General features: G+C 40.1%; 1 protein-coding gene across 1 annotated transcript in view; it reads left to right on the top strand.

The window, feature by feature from the left end:
* Positions 1-17,893: 17,893 nt before the first annotated feature.
* Positions 17,894-24,199, top strand: part of C3H1orf185 (chromosome 3 C1orf185 homolog) — a 65,606-nt gene continuing 59,300 nt past the window's right edge. Inside the window, exons 1-3 of the mRNA XM_052175821.1 lie at positions 17,894-18,037; positions 19,935-20,078; positions 20,390-20,420. Of these exons, the coding sequence (XP_052031781.1) occupies positions 17,894-18,037; positions 19,935-20,078; positions 20,390-20,420 (319 nt within the window). The remainder of the gene's footprint in view (positions 18,038-19,934; positions 20,079-20,389; positions 20,421-24,199) is intronic.

Raw genomic sequence — 24,199 nt, 5'->3', positions numbered from 1 at the left:
AAATTAAAATAGACAAACAAAAGAAATCAGCTAGGTAATACATTAGCTCCAAGTATATTAGTACTTATATTAGATAAACATTGTCCAAATGACTGCAAAACAAGAAGAAATTGTATGCTCTTTTCAAGATGTGTGCAGCAGATGAATTAAGAGAAAGTTGAAAATAAAGCCCAACCCAAAGACAACTATCAGAGCTATGTTACTACAGGGGAAACACAACTTTAAAACAAAAAGTATTATCAACAGATACACGTACGTATGATCATTAAACGCACAGGAACCCTAAATTGGTATGCAATCAATAGCATATAGTTCTAAAAATACAAAAGGAAAAGAGCTAAATGGTCTCATCTTGAAGAAAGAAATTACATTCCCAATTAAAGCCCTTAGACAGATTTCCAGGCCTGCAATGCTTTGCTGGAAAGCAATTCCAAACATTGAAGGGAAGAAATGACACTTAGACAACAATTTCTTTCAGACTATAGTGAACTACTGAGCAGGCCCCAACTCAGATTTGGCAGATAGTAGACAGTATAACTGTAATCACAACAGTTGCAAAAGGTAATACAAAAAAATGTTACTGGCCATTTTCTCCCATGTACCTTGAAGTTGAAATTCTAAATAAGGTATCAACAAATTAAACATCTAAAGCTTATAATACATAATGGTTCACTTATTTTAAATCCAGGAAGCAAAGTGGATTCCATGTTTAAGAAATCAATTGATTAACCATATTGACTGAGTAGAAGGAAAACCAATATAATTATCAAGAACTACAGCAAAAACATTATGATAAAGTTCAACACTCACCTAAGACAAAAGTTCACCGCGCGCACATGTGTGTGTGTGTGTGTGTGTGTGTGTGTGTGAGAGAGAGAGAGAGAGAGAGAGAGAGAGAGAGAGAGAGAGAACGAATCTGAAATGAGCCAGCTATGACAGCACATACCTGCAATCCCAGTACTTCAGCAGCAGAGGAAGGGGGACCATCATGAGTTCAAGGCTTGGGCTCTAGAGTGAATCCAAGGCCAGCCTGAGCTACACCATGAAACTATGTCTTCAGAAAACTAAAAGATTGAGATGGTCCAGCAGGAAGGCAACTGCTGCGATGCCTGACAATCAGTGTTTGATCTTGGGGGCTCAGGCCTGTAGCTAAGTTACAGGGGTAACACTTCCTCCTGCATTTTCAGCCATTACAGAACTATTTAATATTTTCACAAAATAAAGATTTAAAATGTGAAAATAGAAAACTAAGTAAAATGTTATCACAGATAATGATGCATTCACTGAAAATCGAAAGAATAAATTTAATAAGGCAGGTGTGTGTGCAGTTAACACACAAACATTAATTGTATTTCTGTAAATCATGGAAAAGTGAAAATTATAAAAACAGTAACATTTAAATTTAAAAAGCCATTGTCTAGGAACAAATCTAATAAAAGGTACAACAGATCTCAACATGGAAAATTATAAACTGTCACTGAAAGAAATTAAAGACCTTAATCAAAGTATTCCTATTAGGGGATGTAGCTTGTTAGAGGAAGGGCGTCATGAGGGGGCTTTGAGGTTTCAGGTACTCAGGCCAGGCCCAGTGACTTTCTCTCTCTTCCTGCTGCCTGCTGATCCAGGGGTAGGACTCTCAGCTACTTCTCCAGCACTGTGTCTACCTGTGTGACACTGTGCTTCTTGTCGTGTTGATAATGGACTAAACTTCTGAATTGTAAGCCAGCCCCAATTAAGTATTGCCCTTTATAAGATTTGCTGTGGTCATGGTGTTTCTTCACAGCAATGGAAATACTAGTGATTCTAAAACACTTGTGGTTCCAGTAGAAAAAGGAGGAGGTAGGGGACAAGGGTGGCTGGAACAAACACACACCGGGAGTGACCTGCTACACACAGATACCTCCACTGTCACTTCCATGCACTGGCCCGAGTCTTGGGCAGCAGCCTGAAAAGGTGTGGCTAGAGGAACAGCTACTGTGGACGGGCAAACTCAGCATTGACAGCATCACTGAAGAAGTGAGAGGACCAGGGCCTATGACATGGTTCATCAGCTGAAGCCATCTGCGGCCAGGTCCAAGGATCTGAGTTCAATCCCTGGTACTCCCAAACTGGAGGGACAGAACCTGATTTCCACAAGCTGTCCTCTGTCCTCCACATGTATACCATCTCTTTCTCTCTCTCTCTCTCTCCCTCCCTCCCTCCCTCCCTCCCTCCTTCCCTTCCCCACCTCATGTATTTTAAAAGACCCGAGGGGGTTGAAGCCAGGTAAGACTGGTCCACTACAGAAGAAATCTGAGGGCTCTGATTAAAGCCTCAGGAGGGTTTTCTCAGTCTGCCTGTGAGTGAAACTGGACATTCCTCCTGTGGTGGTTTGAATATGCTTGGCCCAGGAAGTGGTGTTATTAGGAGGTGTGACCTTGTTGGAGTAGGTGGGGCTTTGTTGGAGGAAGTGTGTCACTGTTGGGGTGGGGCTTTGAGACTCTTCCCCTAACTGCCTGGAAGCCAGTCTTCCCGTTTGCCTTCAGAACAAGATATAGAACTCTCAGGTCCTCCAGCACCATACCTGCCTGGATGCTGCCATGCTTCCCGTCATAATAATGATAATGGACTAAACCTCAGAACCCATAAGCCGGTCCCAACTGAATGTTGTCCTTTATAAGAGTATCCTTGGTCATGGTTTCCCCTCACATCAATGGAAATCCTAAGACACCTCCAGAAAGTACTGTGTGTCTCTTGGAGACTATGGGGACAGAAGAAACAGTCATGGAAGACTGCCTCTTACTAGCTGAAACATCAAATATCCAGAGAATTTGTTCTTTCCAAAGGCATGGCTGTGCTAAATAGGATTTATGGATTCTACAACTGACGTAAAAAGTTGATAGAGCATTTCACTGTGGCAAAAGCTCACAGCAGCCATCATGGATGAGAAAACAGTCTGTTATAGAAGTATATCACCAGATTGAAAATGTATGGAGCAGTCTGGATTAACACCACCACCAACCGAAAAACAAAATCAAGGTTTTGGCTATGATATGTTGTGGTCTGATCCCTATATAGAAGTCTTAGGCTGGGTTGAAAATGACAGGAAGTGTCTTTCCCATTTGGAACACAAGTGTCAGGGCAATTTCTCCAAGGGCATGATTTGCATATTGTAAGTAGGAGCCCTCAGGCTGCTGACGTTGATGATGAAAATTTTACAAAGAGGCAGTCAATCACTCTATTTCTTCAATCAATTATTGTGGAAAATTTGTCAATGCAGTTGCTGTGGTGTGTGTGTATCAAACATTGATATGTTCCTTTCAGATTTTAAAGACTATAGGGGAAAAATCATCAACTATCTCAAGACCTGTTACACACCCAAGAGGCATGATCACCCAGGAAACAGAGAAATGGGTTCTGTTTGACATCACCTACTTGGGACTCATAGGGTAGAGCACTCAATCTGCCTTCAGAAAAAATTTCTTCTGTGTACTGGTCAGTTTGCTCAGGTAGCTCTGTGTTTGGGGTTATACATTCCATTTTCTGTTTACTGAATGGTCAATTGTTGGTTGTAATAGAAAATAAAAGCTACTCCACTCTCATAAAAGAGCATTTCTGTTATTTAATTTGCAAATTACTTTAAAGATGGAAGTGCACTTGCCAGAACAATTTATCTTGTCTGAGGAGTAAGAGTACTGTAGATCAGGACTTTTTTAAAAAGTGGAAATCATGTAATTGCTTCTTTTAGAGAGCCCTAGGATATACTAAATATGTGCATGTTATTTTCATGACATGCATACAGCTAATACAAACTATTGAAAACATTTTTTACTTAAAATTTTTGCTTCAAAAAGATTGCTTTTTCTTCTCAACTTATGTATAAGCCAGTTTTTATAGTCCTCAACAGGAAGGGCCAGAGAGATGGTTTAGTGATTAAGAGCACTTACTGCTCTTAGAGAAAGGACACAGGTTTGGTCCCTGTGGAGGCTTACAACTACTTGTAATTCCAGTTCCAGGGGATGTGAGGTCCTCTTGTGGCCTCCCCAGGTACCAAGTAAACTCATGGTTTATGCCAAATACTTATACACATGAAAGATAAATGAATCCTTTAAACACACACACACACACACACACACACACACACACACACACACATACACACACACACACACACACACACACATATAGTTTCCAACAAGAGTGACTTCTTCCCTGCCAGTATCGGTACTATACAATATATATTTAATTAAAACATACCGTATTCTTTAAAATGTTTTATTAAAGTACATTTATTGAGCAAAAATTGTATATTTTAGAATTATGACATACAGTGTAAAAAGCAAGTTTCTCAGTATTTTCAAATTCTTGGCATGTTATTCTTTAACAATAAATCAATGTTTCTAGGAATTCTCAGAAATTCCAAAGTTGTGATGATCTTAAACATACTTCTAATAATTTTCACACTTTGTTATTCTTAACATGACAACTAAAGGCATCTTTTAAATTTTTTGTGATTCTTTTATAAAACAAAAGTTTCTACTGACATATACAATGACACCCAAATCCAAATACAGGGTGACAAGGTGAGGTACACATCCCACTTCCTTGTGGTTTCAGAAACACGATTTTAATTTTGAGTAGCAATGTGCCTACTCAAGCTATTGATGATTAAAGTTAATAATATAATATATTGTACAATTTCCACAAAACATATTCTTTATGTAATCATCTTGTAACAGGGAACCAGTTGAACCCAGGCCCGAGCACATCTATTCTGAGTCTGTTCTGAAAGCCTCAAGTCAGAGAACCAATACAGTCCTAGATCAGTGACCAACTACGCCTTGGCCCATGTTCATTATTTTGTGGTGAAGTTGAGGCCCATCAGGTAAAATAATGGAACTAATGCTAGTTTGCTCAAAACTCACAATATTTATGGTGTTTAAAAACTAAGATCTGTACAAAGAAATCTATTTCAACAGATGACCATGTATGATAGTATATGAGAAAAAAATTTCAAGTGTCAGGTGATTGGTCTATTTGCTGTTGAGTTTTGGTCTTTTGCTATGTGTTGTAATGCTAAATGCTGGCCCCCAAAGCCTTGTTGCCCACAAGGACAAGAGAATCTTCCTGTACAATGTGGCCTTGGTCCTTAACTTAAAACTATCGGTTAAATAAAGATGCTGGCAACCTATAGATGGGCAAGAGATAGGCAGGGTTTGGGTTCCTGGGCTTGGAAGAAGATGCCATGGGGTAGGTAAGTCTTGAAACATGACGACTGGCCAATTGGAGTTGAGAGCAGCCAGAATGGAAGTTATAACTCGGGGTTATTGATGGGGAAGTAGATATAATAGTATAGAGGGTAGATATCTACCCAGCTCTAGTGCTGATTAAGGTTTAATATAAAAGTTGTGTGTCTTTTATCTGAGATCTGAATGAGTGATCAAAGGCAGAGTAGAAACCCCAGATTTGAGATTAAATAGTTTGGACAACAAATTTGTACCCAACATGGGGTGCCATTTTTGTAGAAGTTAGGCCATGGTTCTTCTTCCCAGCCCCATACTCCCAGAAGTAAGACTCAGACTCAAAACATATTTACAAATACCTTGATCATACAGCTAGGTTCTTCTCTGACTAAATCTACCTAAAAATATCCCATTTATTCTAGCCTACATTCTGCCACATGGCTGGTTCCCTGTGCTCAGGTACATGCATCTGGCTAGTCACATCCTCCAGGGGAATCTTACATATCTGGCTCGATCCTTTCTCTTTCCTTGATGTCCCACCTTTATTTCCTGCCTATTGGTCTATTTTTATTGGTCTATTTGCTGTTGAGTTTTGGTCTTTTGCTATGTGTTGTAATGCTAAATGCTGGCCCCCAAACCATAGGCCACAGGCTTTTTAATTGATAGGTGATGCATCCTACAATATACAAGATAATCTCTCTATAATTTGTCTATAATTTGTCAGAACGGTTCACACAGGAAGACTGTCGATAGCTGAATGAATATATTTGAATGAACAAATGCCTATGGAAAACAAAAAAAAAGTTCACAGAGAAAAAAATCAATCTTATAAAAACAGCAATTGCCCAACAACAAATTATCTACTATAATATTAATCAAAATCCTAGAAGATTTGAGATTTATGGAAATTGACAAGCTGATTATAAAAGTTATATGCAAATGCAAAAATTCCAAGATGGCTAACAAAAAATAAGGCTGCAAAAGATTTTCCGAGAAATCTTGATTATAATATTAATGATATATATTTTGATGCTATTTGACTTTATACCATAAATTAATAAAGCAATTGATTTTTTGGATCAGGTATAGTAGAGATATAAGCCAATAATGATACAGAACAGAGTGAAACAGGTCCTTTACCTAAAGTCATCAAGTTTACAACATAGTTTATAGCTGCAATTGAGTAGGGTGGATGGTTTGTTTGTTTGTTTTTAAGTGCTAGACTAATTGAATCTCTGTAAGGGAGATAGATGATGAGACTTAATCCCAAACTTATATGTCCATAATAACTAATATAAAAAAAATAGAGGTAGAGAAATTTTAATCTAGCAATGCAGTTGCTCTGGCAAGAGATTCCTTCCAAGACTTTAAAGGTTTGTGTGACCCAGTGAGAATGCAGACATACCCTGGTACGACAGGATGTGCCCAGCTCACATGAGAACAGACAGGAAAGAGAGGCTCCTTAAGAGTAGTGAGAGAGGAAAAGGTGTGGTGTGTGCCTATGGTAGCGTTTCTGGGACAGTTTTACAGAGACAAGTTGTAGAGAGAACAAGCTAGACACAAATGAAGACAGAACAAGTCAGAGAACTTGTTGCCAGAGTTAGTATGAGACAAGGAGAACAATTCAGTCAGAGGCAAGAGAGGCCAGATTGGGTCAGTTGGTTCAGAAGATTAGATTGTATGGAGGATAGACGCTCCCAGGCCTAGGCCTAGGGATGGCTAGAATACAGGAGGAAATGATCTGGACTCAGCTTAAGCTGATGAACACATACACACACACACACACACACACACACACACACACACACGCACGCGCGCATGCATGTATATATGCAACAGAGTTTTAGTCCATTATAAAGAATTTGAAATTATGTTATTTGCAAGAAAATAGACCTAGAGATATCATAAAAAGCAAAATAAGCCAGACTCAAATCCCATGTATGAAAGACAGCAAGCAACATTTATCTTCCTGAGTAGTGGCCAGAAGAAGATTCTTTGGAGCTGAAGTTACAGGAAGCTGTGAACAGCTTGTCATGGGTGCTAGGAGCTCTGTAAAAGCAGCAAGTACTCTCAGTTACCGAACCATCTCTCTAGACCAGATAAAGGCATTTTAAAATTGAAATATGGATGACAGAATTGAATAGATCATCCTACAAGAAGATATCCAAATTGACAATAGTCGTCAATATTATCATCAGGGAACTACCAGAATAGCTACTGTGATAGCTGGTTTTAATTGTCAGCTTGACATGGTCTAAGACCACCTAGTAAGGGAGTCTCAATGAAGGATTATACGAGGTTGGTCTGTGGGGAATTATCTTGATTACATTAATTGGTATGAAAGACCTGCACACTGTGGGTGGTACCCTTATGGGATCCTGGATTGTGTAACAATGGAGAATGCAATCTGAGCACTAGGAGACAAGCACGTATTTATTTTCTCTGCTCTTGACTGTGGCTGTAATGTGAATAGCTGCTTCAATTCAGGCTGCCTTGACTTCCCTACAACGACGGAATCGATGAGCTAAGTGAAGAAATGCTTTGTTCCTGATGTTGCTTTTGTCGGGGTATTTTATCACAGTAACAGGAAATGAAACTAGGAGAACTACTGATGAAGAGGGCTAAGAATCCCAGGCAGTAGGTGGACAAAGAAATGATAGTAAGCCCACAAGGAAGCTACTCACTGCCAAGGAGCAAATACCAGTAGCACAGTGCATTAATATGGATAGATCTCATGAATGTTAAGTTCAATAAAGAAACAGACGTTTCATTCACTGATGTATGTGTGTTTGTCCATGTGTATGTGTGCACGCACAGGTGTGCCGTGGTCTATGTGTGGAGGTCAGAGAATAACTTGTAATAGCTGGTTCTTTCACTATGTAGATTCAAGGGAGCAAACCCAGATCCTCGGGCATGGTGGCAAGTACCTTACCCAGGCCTAAAAACTTTTTTTCTAAGTCCAGAAGAAAAGAATATATAGCTAGACACCACACCCATGGTAATCTAAAGTTAGAACAGTGGTTGTCTGGGTGAGGGGTGGTTATAGATAAGAAAAGGGCAGGAAGGAGTGGTGTAGTGGCTATTCCTGGAAGAAGGAAGATTTACTCACTCTTCCTTGCCTGCTTTCCTCGTGGGACTGAGAAACTGCTAGATCCTTGGACTTCCATCCACAGCTGCTGCTGACCATTGTTGGGGAGTTGGACTATAGACTGTAAGTCATCGACAAATTCCCTAACTATATAAAGACTATCCATACGTTCTGTGACTCTAGAGAACCCAAACTAATACAAGTGGAGAAATAGTTGAGCAGTTAAGAGCATGCATTGTTGTTCCAGAGAACCTGGTTTCCATTCCCAAAACTCACATTAGGTAGTTTTCAACCACCTGTAACCCCAGTTCCAGGGAACATGATGCCTTTTTCCTGCCTCTATGGACACCTATACACACATGATACCCATATACTCAGGCATAGGCATACACATAAAATAAATAAATCTTAAGAAAGAAAGAAAGAAAGGAAGGAAGGAAGGAAGGAAGGAAGGAAGGAAGGAAGGAAGGAAGGAAGGAAGAGAGAGAGGAAAGAAAGAGGAAAGAAAGGAAAGGAAATGGAAGGAAAGGGAAGGGAAGGGAAGGGAAGGAAAGGGAAGGGAAGGGAGCTGCATGAGAGAATCCTGACTCCTGAAACTATTCTGTGTCAAAGTCTGGTAGCTGCCATGTTTACATGCTTCAGTTCATGAAGATGGGAAGTCACTGCATTTTACTCTATTTTTCTCAGCAGAAAGTAGGAATGTAACTGACCACCACTAACAGTTGGAAATGGCTCACATTCAGAATTATATGAAATTATAAAATTTCATTAAAATCACTTCTTGACTGGACTCTGTTTTCAGAGACCTTTATTCTAACAGGCTTCTCTGTACTTGCGCCACCAAAACCCTTGGTGTTCTCTACACTGCGCCGCATACGCCTACATCTTTGTTTTTGCAAATGCCGGTTTTTGCGTTTTTTTACTTTTTAAAAATCCTCTTCCCTTTTATTATCATTACCCTCCATTTTCCTTAGAAATTTCTACAAAATTTTGCATCTTAATTCAAGCATCACTGCCTCCAGAAAGCTTTCTCACAACAACTCAGGCACAATTAAATACCTCTCTGTGTTCCCTTAGTAACCTTGGTGACATCTGTAAACTATAAGGTTTTGTGTTTCTCTGGCTGATGCTGTATGTTTTTCATATGTGCATGCATGTATATGGGTACATAAGTGTTTGAGGGCACATGGGGCCAGAGGTTGACATTGGGCATCTGTCCTAGTTTGTTCTCTGTTGCTCTGATAAAACACCACGACTAAAAGCAACTTGGGAGAAGAAAGGGTTAATTTCAGCTTACAGGTCACAGTCCCTCGCTGAAGAGAGCCATGCAGGAACTCAGGGCAGGAACCTGGAAGTAGGAACTGCAGCAGAGACCATAAGGAACACTGCTTGCTTCCTGTGGCTCGCTCAGCCTGCTTTTTATACAACTCAGGCCCACCTGTCCACAGTGGACTGGGTCCTTCCACATCAATCAGACTTTCCTACAGGCCAGTCTGATGGAGGCAATTCTTCAACTGAGACTGAGGGTTGAAGGGAGGGGTCCCTCATCCCAAATGACTAGTTTTTGCCAAGTGGACAGAACCTAACTAGCACAGCATCTTTCTCAATGGCCGTCTACTTCTCTGAGGCAGGTGGTCTCGCTGAGCGTGCAGCTTGCAGACTGAGCTGTGGTCGCTAGCCAGCTGGCTCCAGAGAACCCATGTCTCTGCCTTCTAAGCACTGGGCCTGGGTTATGACAGGGATTCTGAGACCTGAACTCCAATCCTCACACTGAACAGCAAGTGCTTTTCCCACTGAATCTCACCAGTCACTCAAACTGGTTTTGTCATCAGTTCTCTCTAGATTATAGGCCTGTTGAAAAGAGTTATTTTTTCTTAAGTATTATTAATGCATAGCACAGAGTCTGATATAAAGTAGACACAAAATTCATTTTTCTAAGGGACTTAGTAAGACATTTACAGAGAATCCTAGTAGGCCTGTGTGTGTGTGTGTGTATGTGTGTGTGTGTGTGTTTTGTGTGTGTGTGTGTGTGTGTGTGTGTGTGTTTCATAGGCTTAAAAGACACAACCTCAAAACTCCTGCTTTTAATATGGAAAAAGATGGGGATTTATTTTCTTTGTCAGTTATAGGAATATATTCAAATATAGAGAATAGTCCATAGCCCCAGAAACCATGTTAGTAGCCAGCTAATATAAATGGTGAGTAGATAATATAAGACAGGCCCAGCAAGCAATAGCTGTCCTGAGAGGCAGCTATGAGAGCAGTAAAATGTACCAGCATTTTAGCACAGATTGCTTATTTTGCCAACCGACAGGAACACATGGCATTGAAATTCAAAAATATAGAAATGTCTGCCTGTGTGCATGTTTAAATGTCACTTATCACAGTTAAAATGTTGAAAATGACCATTTTCATCTAGCCATTATCAAACATTCCCCCAAAACATCACAATAGGATTTGTGAGATTAATTAGTATATAGTTAAACAATGGATATTTGATTGGTGATCTAGGCAGGTATTCTGATTCTCAGCTTACTTTTCTTACTATAATGTAGCATATGTTTGCTTTAAATCAAGAGACCTTTTAAGGATCATTGCAAAGCTATGTGAAACTGTAAGTGCTTGGTTTTTGCATTCATTTTTAAAGTAGAATTTAAACCAGCAAAGAAAGAGTAGACAGTGCTTTAAAACATGATTATCACAACACGCATTTCACTGTAAACCTCTTCTAAAAATGAGAACCAAAGGTTGTAAACTGCCTACCAGTTGGATCCTTAGAAATCAAACCACATTTTAAAACTTATTGTAGAGGCTGAAGAGATGGCTCAGTCGTTAGAGCACTGACTGTTCTTGCACAGGACCCGGGTTTGGTTTCCAGCATCCATGTGGTGGCTTATAACCACCTGTAACTCCAGTTCCAGGGGACCTGATCCCCTCTTCTGATCTTCAAGGACACCAAACATGCACATAATGCACACACACACACACACACACACACACACACACACACACACACACTACTCTTGTACATAAAATAAAATAAATAAGTCTTTAAATAAAAGTAAAAAACTTACAGTACTGCTTATTCTGATGTAATTTACATTTTAGTTCTCTTCAGTTTTACTGGCAATCTAATGTCCTTTTTTTTTTTTCTTAAACCAGATGATTTCAAGAATATGTGATCAAGTCTGGTACAGTTTAGTCTAAGTAGCATATGATGTTTTTAATAGGAGGAACTCATTTTGTTGAAATTTAAAATATTCACCTACTTTTATTAGGATTTAAATGATAAATTTGTTCTTGTGTATATAAAACCAAATTTGGAAGAAAATGAACTGCAGTAAACTTTTAACAGAAATGCAATTTGAGAATTTAGAAATTCATCATGTTAATGACAGAAGAAATAAGCGTTTCTCCTAAGAAGCCACCTGTAACACATTAAGTATAAATCATGGTTTCTCAAGTGTCGTTTGGGGACTTTTATGTTGCAATTCCAGATGCACGACTTGGTTAAGCAAGGGCATTGCTGCATGAGGGAGAGCAAATGGAAAGTGACGAAAGATGAGCCCTAAAATAGGGAGAAATACTTTGGAATTTAAACTTGATGCAGAGTAAATGTGGAGGGCAATAACTCAATATAGAATAACTAAAATTTTGATGTGTCAGCATGTTCACAGCCCTGATCATCAATTCACTGATATTAGTATTCACTTTTAAATTGTGGCAAAAGTTATTTTAAATATAAACACATGTAAATTAGAATAAAAAACTGTGTATTTTAATATCCACCCGTATTTTACAACATACAGAATCTAGTCCTAAAACGTCCCTGAAAACTTTTGAAGTCTTTATTACTTATTTCTTTAACCATGTTGATTTTATGTGTGTCTTGCCTGCATGTCTGTCTGTGCATTACCTGTGTACCTAGTAACCCAAGGGGCCAGAGAGGGCATCAGATCCTCAGAACTGAAGTTACAGACAGCTGTGAGCCACCATGTGGGTGCTGGGAATCAAACCCCAGTTATCTGGAAGGGAAGCCAGTGTTCTTAACTACCGAGCCTTCTTCCCAACTAACATTCTCATTATTTTTTAAGAATGCTTATAATATGCTAGCCACTGTTCTAAGAACCTTATAAATATTAAGTCATCAAATTCTTTTAATAATCTCATAGGTAAGCACTATTATCCCCTTTGACAGATGAGGAAACACATCCTTGGCTAAGTCAAGTCTCCACATGGAACACAGTACTATGGCCAAGGTCGCAGAGCGATTGAGTGACAGAGCTGGGCCTGAACCCAGCTGCCCCAAGGCCTGTGGCCTTCCCTTGCCCGCTCTGCCCCTTTCCAGAGTCCTATATTAAGACTTCAGACAGCTGTCACCAGAATTCATTTGAAATGTTTTAATTGACGGAGATTTCAAAGTATCCGAGGGCTCAAATGAGTGGGCACCCTCTACGGCAGCTCTCTCTAAACGCCCGAATTCTTAAGGATGATCGTAGGCCAAAGCTCGTTTGGACTCAGCACTCCCAGTGGCAGGGAAGTACATATGAATTTCATTTCAGAAATTATTTTTCTGAAAGTTGCTCCTTCGAGCTTTTAAACTATTTCTATCCCGTCTTACATCATCACACAAAATCATCTTTACTTTTCTCTTACACAGCTGGCCTTCAAACATGAAGAAGGCCTTTGTGGTCTAATTTCTGTATCTCCTTACTCCAAGCCAACATTCTATTGCTTTCATTTTTTTATGGACATGAAGAAATTTTTTTAAATTTCCAGCCTTTCTTTTTCTTGTCATGCTCCATTCTGTCCTCTCTTAAAGTATATCAATCCCAATGGATTTCTACATTCAAGGGATATTTTTTAATCTTTCTCTTTAACTGACGCAATCATACATACACACTGTGTTTTTATTTAATCCACCTCTAGTTACCTCCCCTCCAATTCTCCTTCTAAGGCCCCACTTTTCCCTCCCAATTTCATGTGCTCTCTCATTTTTAAACCCACCAGATCCACTTAGTGTGATCTCTATGTTTGTGGTTATAGGACCACTTACTGATGAAATGAGTATTTTTATCACAACAAAATATATCATACTTTTACTGCTAAATACTTCAAATGTGGATGAACACTGACTCTTTTAGATAAAAAAAAAACTTCAGACTTGTATAAAACTTATCATAAAATGAAGTTTCTAATATTTTCTATATCAGATACTGTAGCCAATAACTGTGATTTACTGGTGGAATTGATTTTTAGACATAAATTCAAACTTATTTAAACTTATGAAATTGCATTGTTGCAGGATATTTGTTCACACTATGAATCCTGAGACAGTGTTATTTATTTGAAAACCTATTTCTAGGTGCGGTATGGCTCAGCCTTAACACACACCTTTAATCCCTGTGGCTGGAATACAGACATAACCTCAGTACATACCTTTAGTACCAATCCATGTTTGAAACTGATGTTTAATTGAGTGACAGACAAAATAACGACTCACAGAAAGATTTGTCAGAATAAGATATGTCCAACTCTCACTAGAAGAGAGAGAAAAGGGAAGCTGCTTAAGGGGCAGTGCAGAGGAGAGGAGACAGTTTTACTAGGACAGTTGTACAGAGACAGGTTGGAAAGAGAAGCAGAGAGACAGACAGACAGACAGACAGACAGACAGACACACACACACACACACACACACACACACAGATAGAGATAGAGAGAGAGAGATTGAGAGAACAAGCTAGACGCTAGACACAGGTAAAGACAGAATGAGCCAGAGGATGAGAAGGAGCCAGAGGATTAGAACATATTGCCAGATTAGTATGAGACCAAGCAGAGCCATTCAGGTAAACCCAAGAAAAATGAGATTGAGAGAAGTTTGAACCAGGCATCTGGATTAACTTAGCCAACCAGACCTCAGAACAAGAAAGGTTGAGCTTGTTCAGTCTCAGAGGCTGCAAACATTCTTAGTTGAGATTAGGTTGTAAAGAGGCTAGAAGCATCCAGGGCTAGCCTAGGTTAGCAGACTGAGGCAGTAAACCTCCAAGATGATAATTTCACCAGGAGGATAAAAGTTACTATTAAATTGCATCTTATTAGAAATCAACTCACCATCATTCCAGTCTGTTAGCTTTTAAATGTTTGATTTTTCTTATTGAGAAAATTAACTATCTTTTCTAGTTTTGCTCAGTATAATTGATTGGACACTCAGTGTTTATCTAAAATAGTCATTTTCATACCCAACATAAAAAAAAACAGAGCTTTACCCCTAGCTTTTAAATTTTTATTTAAGTAAACTTTTTATAATAGTTTTCTGAGAATACTAACCAGATAAAGGTTTGAGGTGACTTCTTACTCAACAAAGGCTGCGTGCAAATGTGACAAATATTGAATGAACACACTCTGTGACCTTAAGAATAAGTCTAAGTTGGCAAAGATATTTAAATACAAACAAAATCTAGAAAGCTTATTGTAGGCATAACTTTTTTGCAAACTATTTTTAATAACAGTTCAACCTCTCCCCTAGCCCACCACCTAGCAGAGATAGAGAAAGAGAAATGTTATGAGGATACAGGGAAGTGGACCCGTTCAGCAATAGTTCTTTGGGGGTGAGCTTGATCTTCTTTCTCAGCAGTCAGTCCCATAGCAAACACCAAATATGACTCAGCAGCTGCAGAGCAGTCCTCCAGGTAGGCAGACACCAGGCATGAACCAGCAGCTGTTGTTCAATCTTCAAGAAACAGCCTAAGGCAAGGCCAAGGAAGCAACAAGCTTCTGCAAGAACCTCAAGCAGTTCTTGGGAGAGTTTCTCTCAATGGCTGCTTTACCACAAGTTGAACTCAATGCCTATGTAAGGTGAGCCAATACATGCATGTAGTTAGCAAAGAATAGTGAAGCAGAGCAAACCAAACCGGTGCTCAGTGCTTGCCCCCCACTGTCTGTGGGGTCGTATTTATACTCCTTCATCACTGGTCCTTTTCATCATGTTTATTTTTTTTTCAAAGATTTATTTATTATATATACATCATTCTGCCTGCATGTATGTTGGCAAACCAGAAGAGGGCACCAGATCTCATTATGGATGGTTTTGAGCCACCATGTGGGTACTGGGAATTGAACTCAGGACCTCTGGAAGAACAGCCAGTTCTTAACTTCTGGAAGAACAGTGCTCTTAACTTCTGAGCCATCTCTCCAGCCTCCTCATGTGTCTCTTATATAAAAACATCCTTTCATCTATGTCTGCTTCAGAAAAACATTCTTTCATGTGTCTGCTTTAGCAAGACATCCTTTCACCTGTCCCAGCAAAACATCATTTGACATAACTAACTTTCTAAGAAACTAGAAGTTTCCACTTCAGCTTATAGTGACAAAAATATTGGGAGGATGAGGAGAAGGGAGTCAAAGTTAGAGACAATGAAAATAACAACCAAGCCAGTGTTCTTGAAGACTGAGATAATTATTGTTGGGCCTAAAAGATCAAACAGTGTACATTAAGATTAAAATACATATTTCAGGGCATAAAGGGAATCCAGACATCAGCAAAGCATTAAAATCATTTGAAAAAAAAATATACTTTTTGAGGTGGGTCTGGGAAGTCATTTGGCAAACTATTATCATTTGAATCTGCAATGTCCGCTATTAGCTCATGTTTGAAAACCTGGAACCCTCTGAAAACCTGGTACCCAGCTGGTGATGTTATTATGGTAGGTTGTGGGGCTTTGCTGATGGAGGTAGGTCTTTGGGAATGATCCTTTAAAGATCAGAGCCTGGCTCTGCTTCAGTTCTTTTTCTCTGATTTCTAAAACTGATCAGATGCTAGACAGATGCCAGTCTCCATGGTGGACTGTGTAACAGGGAACTTTGAGCCAAAATAAATCCTTTATTGTTAGAGTTGTTTATTTCAGGCATTTTGTCACAAAACAGGGGAAATAACCAAATCCCCAGAGCAAGCTGAGTATGAAGAGCAGCTGAATTGGTGAGCTCTGGGTTTGATTGAGAGACCTTGCCCCAAAAAATAAAATGGAGAGTAATGGAGGACAATTCTTAGTATCAACCTTGGGCCTCTACACACATGGACACACATACACCCCCACACACATATGAAAACAGAAAAAAAGCATGCATAACACATATACACACAAAAAAAGAAAAAATCAAGTAAGCTATAAGTCTCACAGGCCAATTTCACTTGAGAAAATGCATGTAAAAATTCTAAATACTCACTAATCAAACCCAATGATATGCTTTTAAGGATGCAACTAAACAGTAATATAAGGAAACGTGCATCGAATTGTTCACATTAGTGAATTATGATACATTATTTAGATTGATGTTCTCACACTGTGTATTTGGAAAAGTTGGGGAATTTTAAAACTATTTCTCTTTCTGTGGTGCCTGCACAATTAAGGATCAAAACCAGGGCTTCATGTATTTCAGGCAAATGCTCCACTGCTGAAATTCCTCTTGACCCCTCTGTGATCCTTGAAAGCACAGATTTTGTGGTGACTGAGAGCTCTCTGCAGTGCATCACTTCAGACTTAGGCTGGTCATCATTCCAAGATACTGGAAGATACTGGTCCAGGGGTTTTCTAAGTGCCTTGTTCCCTGTATTAAATTTTTCATGTTTAACATGCTAGCCAGGGAAGCACATCAGTGCCTCACTCAGGAAGGTCATATCAGGGAAGCTTATCTGCAACCAATGGGAAGAAATACAGAGACTCAGAGCTAGACTGTATGCAGGGAATGAGAGACTGTGGAACACAGCCCTAAAGAGGATGTGCCCATCAAATCCTTCCCACCAGGGCTTAGGGGACCCTATGAAGAGGAGGCAGAAAGGGTGTAAAAGCCAGAGGGGAAGGAGGACACCAAGAAAACAAGACCCTCTACAGCAACAGTATCGATACATAGTATTGATACACATATGAACTCACAGAGACAGAGGCAGCAAGCACAGGGCCTGCATGGGTCTGTACCAGGTCCTTTGCATACAGATTATGTTTAGTTTTTATGGAATTCCCAAGTGTGTGAATGAGTATGTCTCTGTTTCCTGTGCCTTCTTTTGGTCTCTTTTCCTTCTGTTTGCTTGTCTGTTTCATTTAACTCTGATATGTTAGTTTTGCTTTATCTTATTATATGGTATTTTATTTTATTATTATTCCCTAGAAGAATGTTTGTTTTCTAATGAGAGACAGGAATGGAGTGGATCCATGTGGAAGGAGAGGTGGGGAGGAACTGGGAAGAGGAGAGGAAGGAGAAACCATAGTTAAGATGTATTATGCGAGAAAAACATTTATTTTCAATAAAGGGAAATACTCCCAAACAAACAAACAAACAAAAATCTCTAATGTTTAAAATCCTGAGTGTCATTGTGTTATGGATGAACCTGATTGGTGGGGTCTTCAGTATTAGAGAGAGATGATGCTGTAAGAAAAGCACTCAGATCTGGAGTGTTTTCTTAGTAGTCTGGCAGTGTGTGTGGATCCATGAGAGAAAGCTGATTGCCATCACATGTGGAAAAAATGTTTCAGAAAACAGTGGCCTCCATAATCTTGGAAGTAAATGTATGTGCTGCTATAATGTGGAGATGAACACGAAGGGGTTAAAAATGCCAGCATGTAATGTCTATTGGCAGTTGCTTGGTGTTTGTAGCAAGACGCTGAAAGAAAGCAATGAGTGCTGGCAAGAACTGGCCAACTGTCAAGCAAAGATGAAAGACGATTCCACTCCGGTAAAGAAGAGCCCCTGGCTTCGGACCTCAATCTAAGCTCCTGCAGAGGAAGGAAGAAACAAATCGAAACGTTGTGTGTTTCTGCAAGACAGTTAACTCTCTGATCTTTTCTCTTACTTCCCTTGGCAAGATTTCTCTGCCAGGAAAAAAAAACATGGCAGCTAATCCAAAGATTAGTTAGGGCTGATGCCTTCCATCCGAGTCACTTATTAACTTGGATGGACTCTGGGCTGGGGCTATGGCTCAGTGGCAATGGGCTTGCTTAGAATGTGCAAAGCCTTGAGTCTGATCCCAGCACCGGAAAAACAAAAACAAAACCTAAACTAAAACACCTGTCATTCAGCAAGGAAGAGATGTGTCTTACACACAAAATATACGGACAAGGCACTCATCAGAAAGCAGCTTTGGTGTAATTAGTAGCATACACGCAGCCATCTGGAAACAAATATTTTAAAATATTTTAGAAAATCATGTTACCAGAAAACCTCTAAGCCCATGACTCTGGATGTCTGTGAGCACACACATCCTCACTGAAGTCTTCTGAGTCCCTAAAATTTTTTTATGTAGACATTAATATTTTTAATAAAATTTGTGGAAAACTAGACCATTAATTTAAAAATATTTTTCTGCTAGCTTTCCTCCTTCTGAAGCCACAATTATGCAATAATTTATGACCCATATCTAGCTATCCCTTGGTGCCCATCGGGGATTGGTTCTAGGACCCCCATAGTGATCAAATTCACAGTTGGCCAAGTCTCTCATATAACAACAAAGTACTTAGAGATATCCTTTGCACATATTTTTGTATATTTTAAATCACCTCTAGGTAACTTGCAGCATCTAATACAATGTAAATGCTTTAAATGATTATTATATTGTTGTTTTGAGAGTAAATGTAAAATGTTACCAATATTGCACACCTGACATTTTAAAAAAAAAATATTTTCAGCCTGCAATTGGTTGAGTCCACAGAACCAAAGCATGGTTTTGGAGGATCAATTGTTTACTGTTATGTATATGAAAAATGCTTAATTGAAAGTCTTCAATTTGAGAAAACAGAAAGAAAAAGAGGTTGAACAAAAATGAATAGTCTCACAGCCCTGTGAGACAATAAGAAAAACAATGCAGATGTTAAGGGAATCCCGGAAGGAGAGAAAGGAAAGGAAGGAAGAGCATTTGGAGAAATGGTGGCTCAACTGTAATCCTAGAATACTGAAAACAGCTAGATATAGATCATAAATTATACACCAATATAATGGGCAATTGGCTGCATAAGCTATGGCTCTCACACAGGAAAGGAAAGTGCAAAGCCATAAGAAAGGACCAGGGGGACATGCACAAAATAGGTTGCCAGAACAGGAAACGGAAGTTGTAAGAACAGTAAGTACACTAATGCTGTGTGGGAAGAGAAAAACAAGAGAATATATGGGTGCCTGTCTTTTTAAAGAAGGCATAAAAAAAACTTGGAGAGTTGATTCAGTGGTTAGGAGCATGACCAGCTCTTCGAGAGACCCTGAGATCAACTCCCAGTACCCACACCAGCATCTCACAATCACCAGCTTCAGAGGGATCCCTGGCCCCCACAGGTATCTGCATTTACCTGTGCACATGCATGCATGCATGCATGCATGCGCACGCACTTTAAATAAATAAAAAAATAAGTCTTGAAAAGAAGTATAGGTGGCATTCAGAAAGGCTGGGTTGTTGCCTACTGATAAACAAGGATGTGGAGTTACCACATACACATAAGGAAGGAGGTGGGGTTACTACTTACAGATAAACAAGGTAAACAAGGGGGCCAGCTTATGATACAGAGATGATCAAAGAGGCAGGTTTAGCTCATCTCTGGAGGAGCAGTCTCTACAGGGGTGGACTGTTTACACTGTGAATTTCCAAGGGAGGAGGCTATGGTGGACATTTTCTTCACACTGTCAACATCTGCACACAGACAAAGAAAGGTTTTGCCATGCCTTTGAGCCTCACCCTGCAGGAAAATCTGCCACTTTGCTATGTGTCTTACATGGCCTTGCTCAGGCCAAAGGTACACATTCACTCAGGGTTTCCCTCATCAAGGCTCCTTCCACTCCGAAAGAAAGAACGAAAGAAAGAGAGAGAGAGAGAGAGAGAGAGAGAGAGAGAGAGAGAGAGAGAGAGAGAGAGAGAGGGAGGGAGGGAGGGAGGGAGGAAAGAAGGAAGGAAGGAAGGAAGGAAGGAAGGAAGGAAGGAAGGAAGGAAGGAAGGAAGGAAGGAAGGAAGAAGTTGATGAGAGAAAATAAGGTAGAATTTCCTCAATGCTGATGGTACCCAATGATATCCTAATGTTCTTGGGTTTGTTTGTTTTTGTTTTTGTAGTCTCCTGTCACTTTGAATAAGTCTAGTCGAGGTAAGCAGCAGGACATGCTGAAAGTAACATTTGTGTGACTTCCCAAGCTAGGGAATTTTAAAGGTATGGCTGCTTCCTTTTTGGATTGGCTTTAGACTTTTGCGTCAAGAGAAACAATCAGAATGCTGTAAAAATACTTGGTAAACCCAGTTAAGGGCTTATGTACAGAGAGAACAGAAACCAGCTCAAACCAGCTGGTCACTCAAGTGAGCATTTAGAAGATGCTGGTGATCTAGTAAAATCTACAGGTAACCAGTGTCTCAACACAACTCCATAAGAAATCCCAGGCCAGAAGCATGAGCTGCATCCGGCTTCTTCTGAAAGTGTGGGGTACCCTCTAAGAGTCCCCTTGTCATGGTCTTAGTCACTATAGTATCAATGAGATGCATGCTGAGCCTTCTGAAAAAAAAATAAAGACATTAACACACAATGAGTTTATTAGTTTCATACATGTACATAAGATATCTTGACCATATTCCCCACCCTCACCCACAATGACCTCTCTTGTTCTCCTCCCATTCCCATGAGGCTTCTTCTTTCTACTTTAACACACACACATACACACACACACACACACACACACACACACACACACACAGAGAGAGAGAGAGAGAGAGAGAGAGAGAGAGAGTGACTTTAATTAGGGTTATGTAAAGGCACATGAGTACCTTACCAATGGTCATATCACTGAAGAAATATCTCTCCCCATCAATCACTAATTGTCAGCAGCTCATCTGGAAGGTATCAGAACCCACGAGTCCCTCTTCCTTCTATGACAGAGTGCTGTTGGGCCGAGCTTGTGACAATTTTGTGCAAATAATCATAGTTGCTATATGTACAAGAGCTGCTATGTCATGCCTGGAAGTCAGTGGTAATGGTTGTAGAACCTCTAGTAGAGTTGGGTGAATTGGAGACACGCCCACAGAGGAGACCATAGAAGTCGCTCTTTCCTTCCTGTTTCCAGGCATGATTTCTTCTTGCACAACTTAATTTTGTAGAGCTGAGTCTCGTGGGAAATAAATAAATCTATTTCTAGGGATTCATAAAGACCCAATCATCTTCCACTAGGTTCCACCTCTTAATATTCCTCAATACTGTCACACCAGGGAACAAACTTGCAGAACAAGAGTCTTCTGGGGCTGGACGGTGATGGCGTACGCCTTCAACACTTGGGAGGCAGAGGCAGGTGGATTTCTGAGTTCGAGGCCAGTCTGGTCTACAAACTGAGTTCCAGGACAACAAGGGCTACACAGAGAAACCCTGTCTTGAAAAAACAACCCCCCCAAAAAGAGACTTCTAGGAACAAATACATACCATATCCAAACCAAGCACCATAAAGCATTACTGAGATAACAGTTAATAATTGACAACACAAATACATCAGTACTGACCATTCTAAACTTGGTAATTATGAGTATATCAGGAGGATGTTCTCTTATTTTTATAACACAAAATTATTTAAGGATATTCTGTCTGCAAGTCTCATTTTTCAAATGACTCAGAATACCTTATACACATGTGTTCAAATACATGTATATATTCTTAAACTTACCCTACTAGGCACATGCGCATACATGCATGTACATGCATGAGAGAGACAGGCAGACAGACAGACAGACAGACAGACAGACAGACAGAGGAGAGAGGGAGAGAGAGTGCACATAGGGAAATGGAGCAGGAAAGATAAACTAAAAATAGGAAGACATTTACATTTAGTGAATCTGAGTGTAAGACTACTATTCTTTTAAATTTCAGAATTATTTCAGATTTTAAAGTTTAACATCAAACCCTCAGTGTTTTCAAGTTGTATCTGCATTAAATAAACAAATGGCTTGATAATCATTAAAGAGATAACTCTTGAAAGAAAGATAGGGAAAAAAGAAACAGTAATTAAAGGGGTTTAAAGTTCAGACTACTTCTAAAAGGAATCAAGAGTTCTGAAAAGTTGTGTTATCAATGTAACTAATGACTGCCCCAATTTGAGCCCCACCCCATAATAGGGAGCCCAGTCATGGGATGTATTAATGATACTCTGCTATGCTTGCAGACAGGAACTAAGCATAACTGTTTCCTGAGAGGCTTCATCCAGCAGCAGATGGAAACAGATGCAGAGATCCATAGCCAGACATCAGGTGGAGCTCAGAGAGTCTTATGGAAGGGTCAGGGACGGAACTGAATGAGCTGAGGGTCAAGGACCAATTAAAGACCTACAGAGTTAACTAACATGGACTCATGAGGGCTCACAGACACTGAAACACCAGCCAAAGAGCATTCAGGGCTGGATCTAGGCCTCGTGCACATTTGTAGCAGATGTACAGCTTGGTCTTCATATGAGTCCTTTAAGAATTGGAGCAGAGACTGTCTCCGACTCTGCTGCCTGCCATTGGACCCCTTCTCCTAACTGGACTGCCTAGGGAGAGAACGTGCTTAGTCCTCCTGGGACTAGATGTCCCAGAGTAGTGTGGTACCTTGGGGGGGGGCTGCCCTTCTCTGAGGAGAAGGGAGGGAGAAATAGGGGGTGGGAATTGTAAGGGTGGGACTGGGAGAAGAGGAGGAGAGGGGGCTGCAATTGGGGCATAAAGAGAATAAATAAATCAATGGAAAATGAAATTATGAAAGGTAATTCTTAAGCAATAGATAATTTTGCAAACAGTTAAAATCTACTACTACTAGTTAAAATCTGAGAATATAGCTAGATTTTTTTTCTAGTAACTCAAGAATGAGGTAAAAACACTGGATGTGATGGTATATTCCTTTAATCCTAGCACTTAGGAGGCAGAAGGAAGCAGTTCTTTATGAATGCAAGGACAGCCTGGTCTACAAAGTGAGTTCCAGAACAGCCAAGGCTACATAGTGAGACCCTGTCTTACACACACACACACACATACACACACACACACACACACACACACACACACACACAAGGGCGGGTGGGGGGAGAAAGAAGGAGGAGGAGGAGAGACTGGGACAGAAAATATGATGGCTTTTTCACATCATCTGGAGAGATGGCTCAGCAGTTGAGAATATGTATATATTACTCTCTCAAAGGACTGGAGTTCAATTGCCAGCACCCATGTTGTATAGCTCACAACTGCTTATGACTCCAGCTCTAGATCTGATGTTCTGTTGTGGACTCTGCATGCATCTACACTCACACATGCCCATACACAGACACACATACACATAATCAAGAATAAAAATTCCTTCAAAAAGCCTATTGCACACAAGGATCTGCAAAAATCCTATGACAGGCTTGTCACATGAGTGAAAACTGGAGAATCAAAGACTTCTTTCAGATTTCAAGGAGAACTAATACTAACCACACTTCAGTGGAGATCTGCAAAGACTATGATTCAGTGATAATTTTCGTTTTTCTTTTTCTGCCCCCCACGCCCCCACCACCCACCCCTCCCACCACCCACCCACCCACACCCCCACCTCACTTTTTGGTTTTTTTGAGGCAGGGTTTCTCTGTGTAGCCCTGGCTGTCCTGGAACTTGCTCTGTAGATCAGGCTGACCTCAAATCCAGAGATCCACCTGCCTCTGCCTCCCAAGTGCTGGGATTAAAAGCATGTGCCACCATGCCCAGCAGATAATTTTCTAAAACAATAACTTTCAAGTGTTTGTATGAAATTCAGAGGCATTTCCACACATCTTCTTCATAGTCAGAGTGTAAACTTCCCTTTGCCCAGTTCCTCACTTTCCCGTGCCTTCCTGAATTTCATTATCTCCCAGCACACCACTAGCTTGTTTTGAAAATGAGCCGTGTGTATCCAAC

The sequence above is a fragment of the Apodemus sylvaticus genome, chromosome 3, assembly GCF_947179515.1.
Source record: "Apodemus sylvaticus chromosome 3, mApoSyl1.1, whole genome shotgun sequence".
In the NCBI taxonomy this organism is placed as follows: domain Eukaryota; kingdom Metazoa; phylum Chordata; class Mammalia; order Rodentia; family Muridae; genus Apodemus; species Apodemus sylvaticus.
This window is presented reverse-complemented; position numbering and strand designations above follow the sequence as displayed.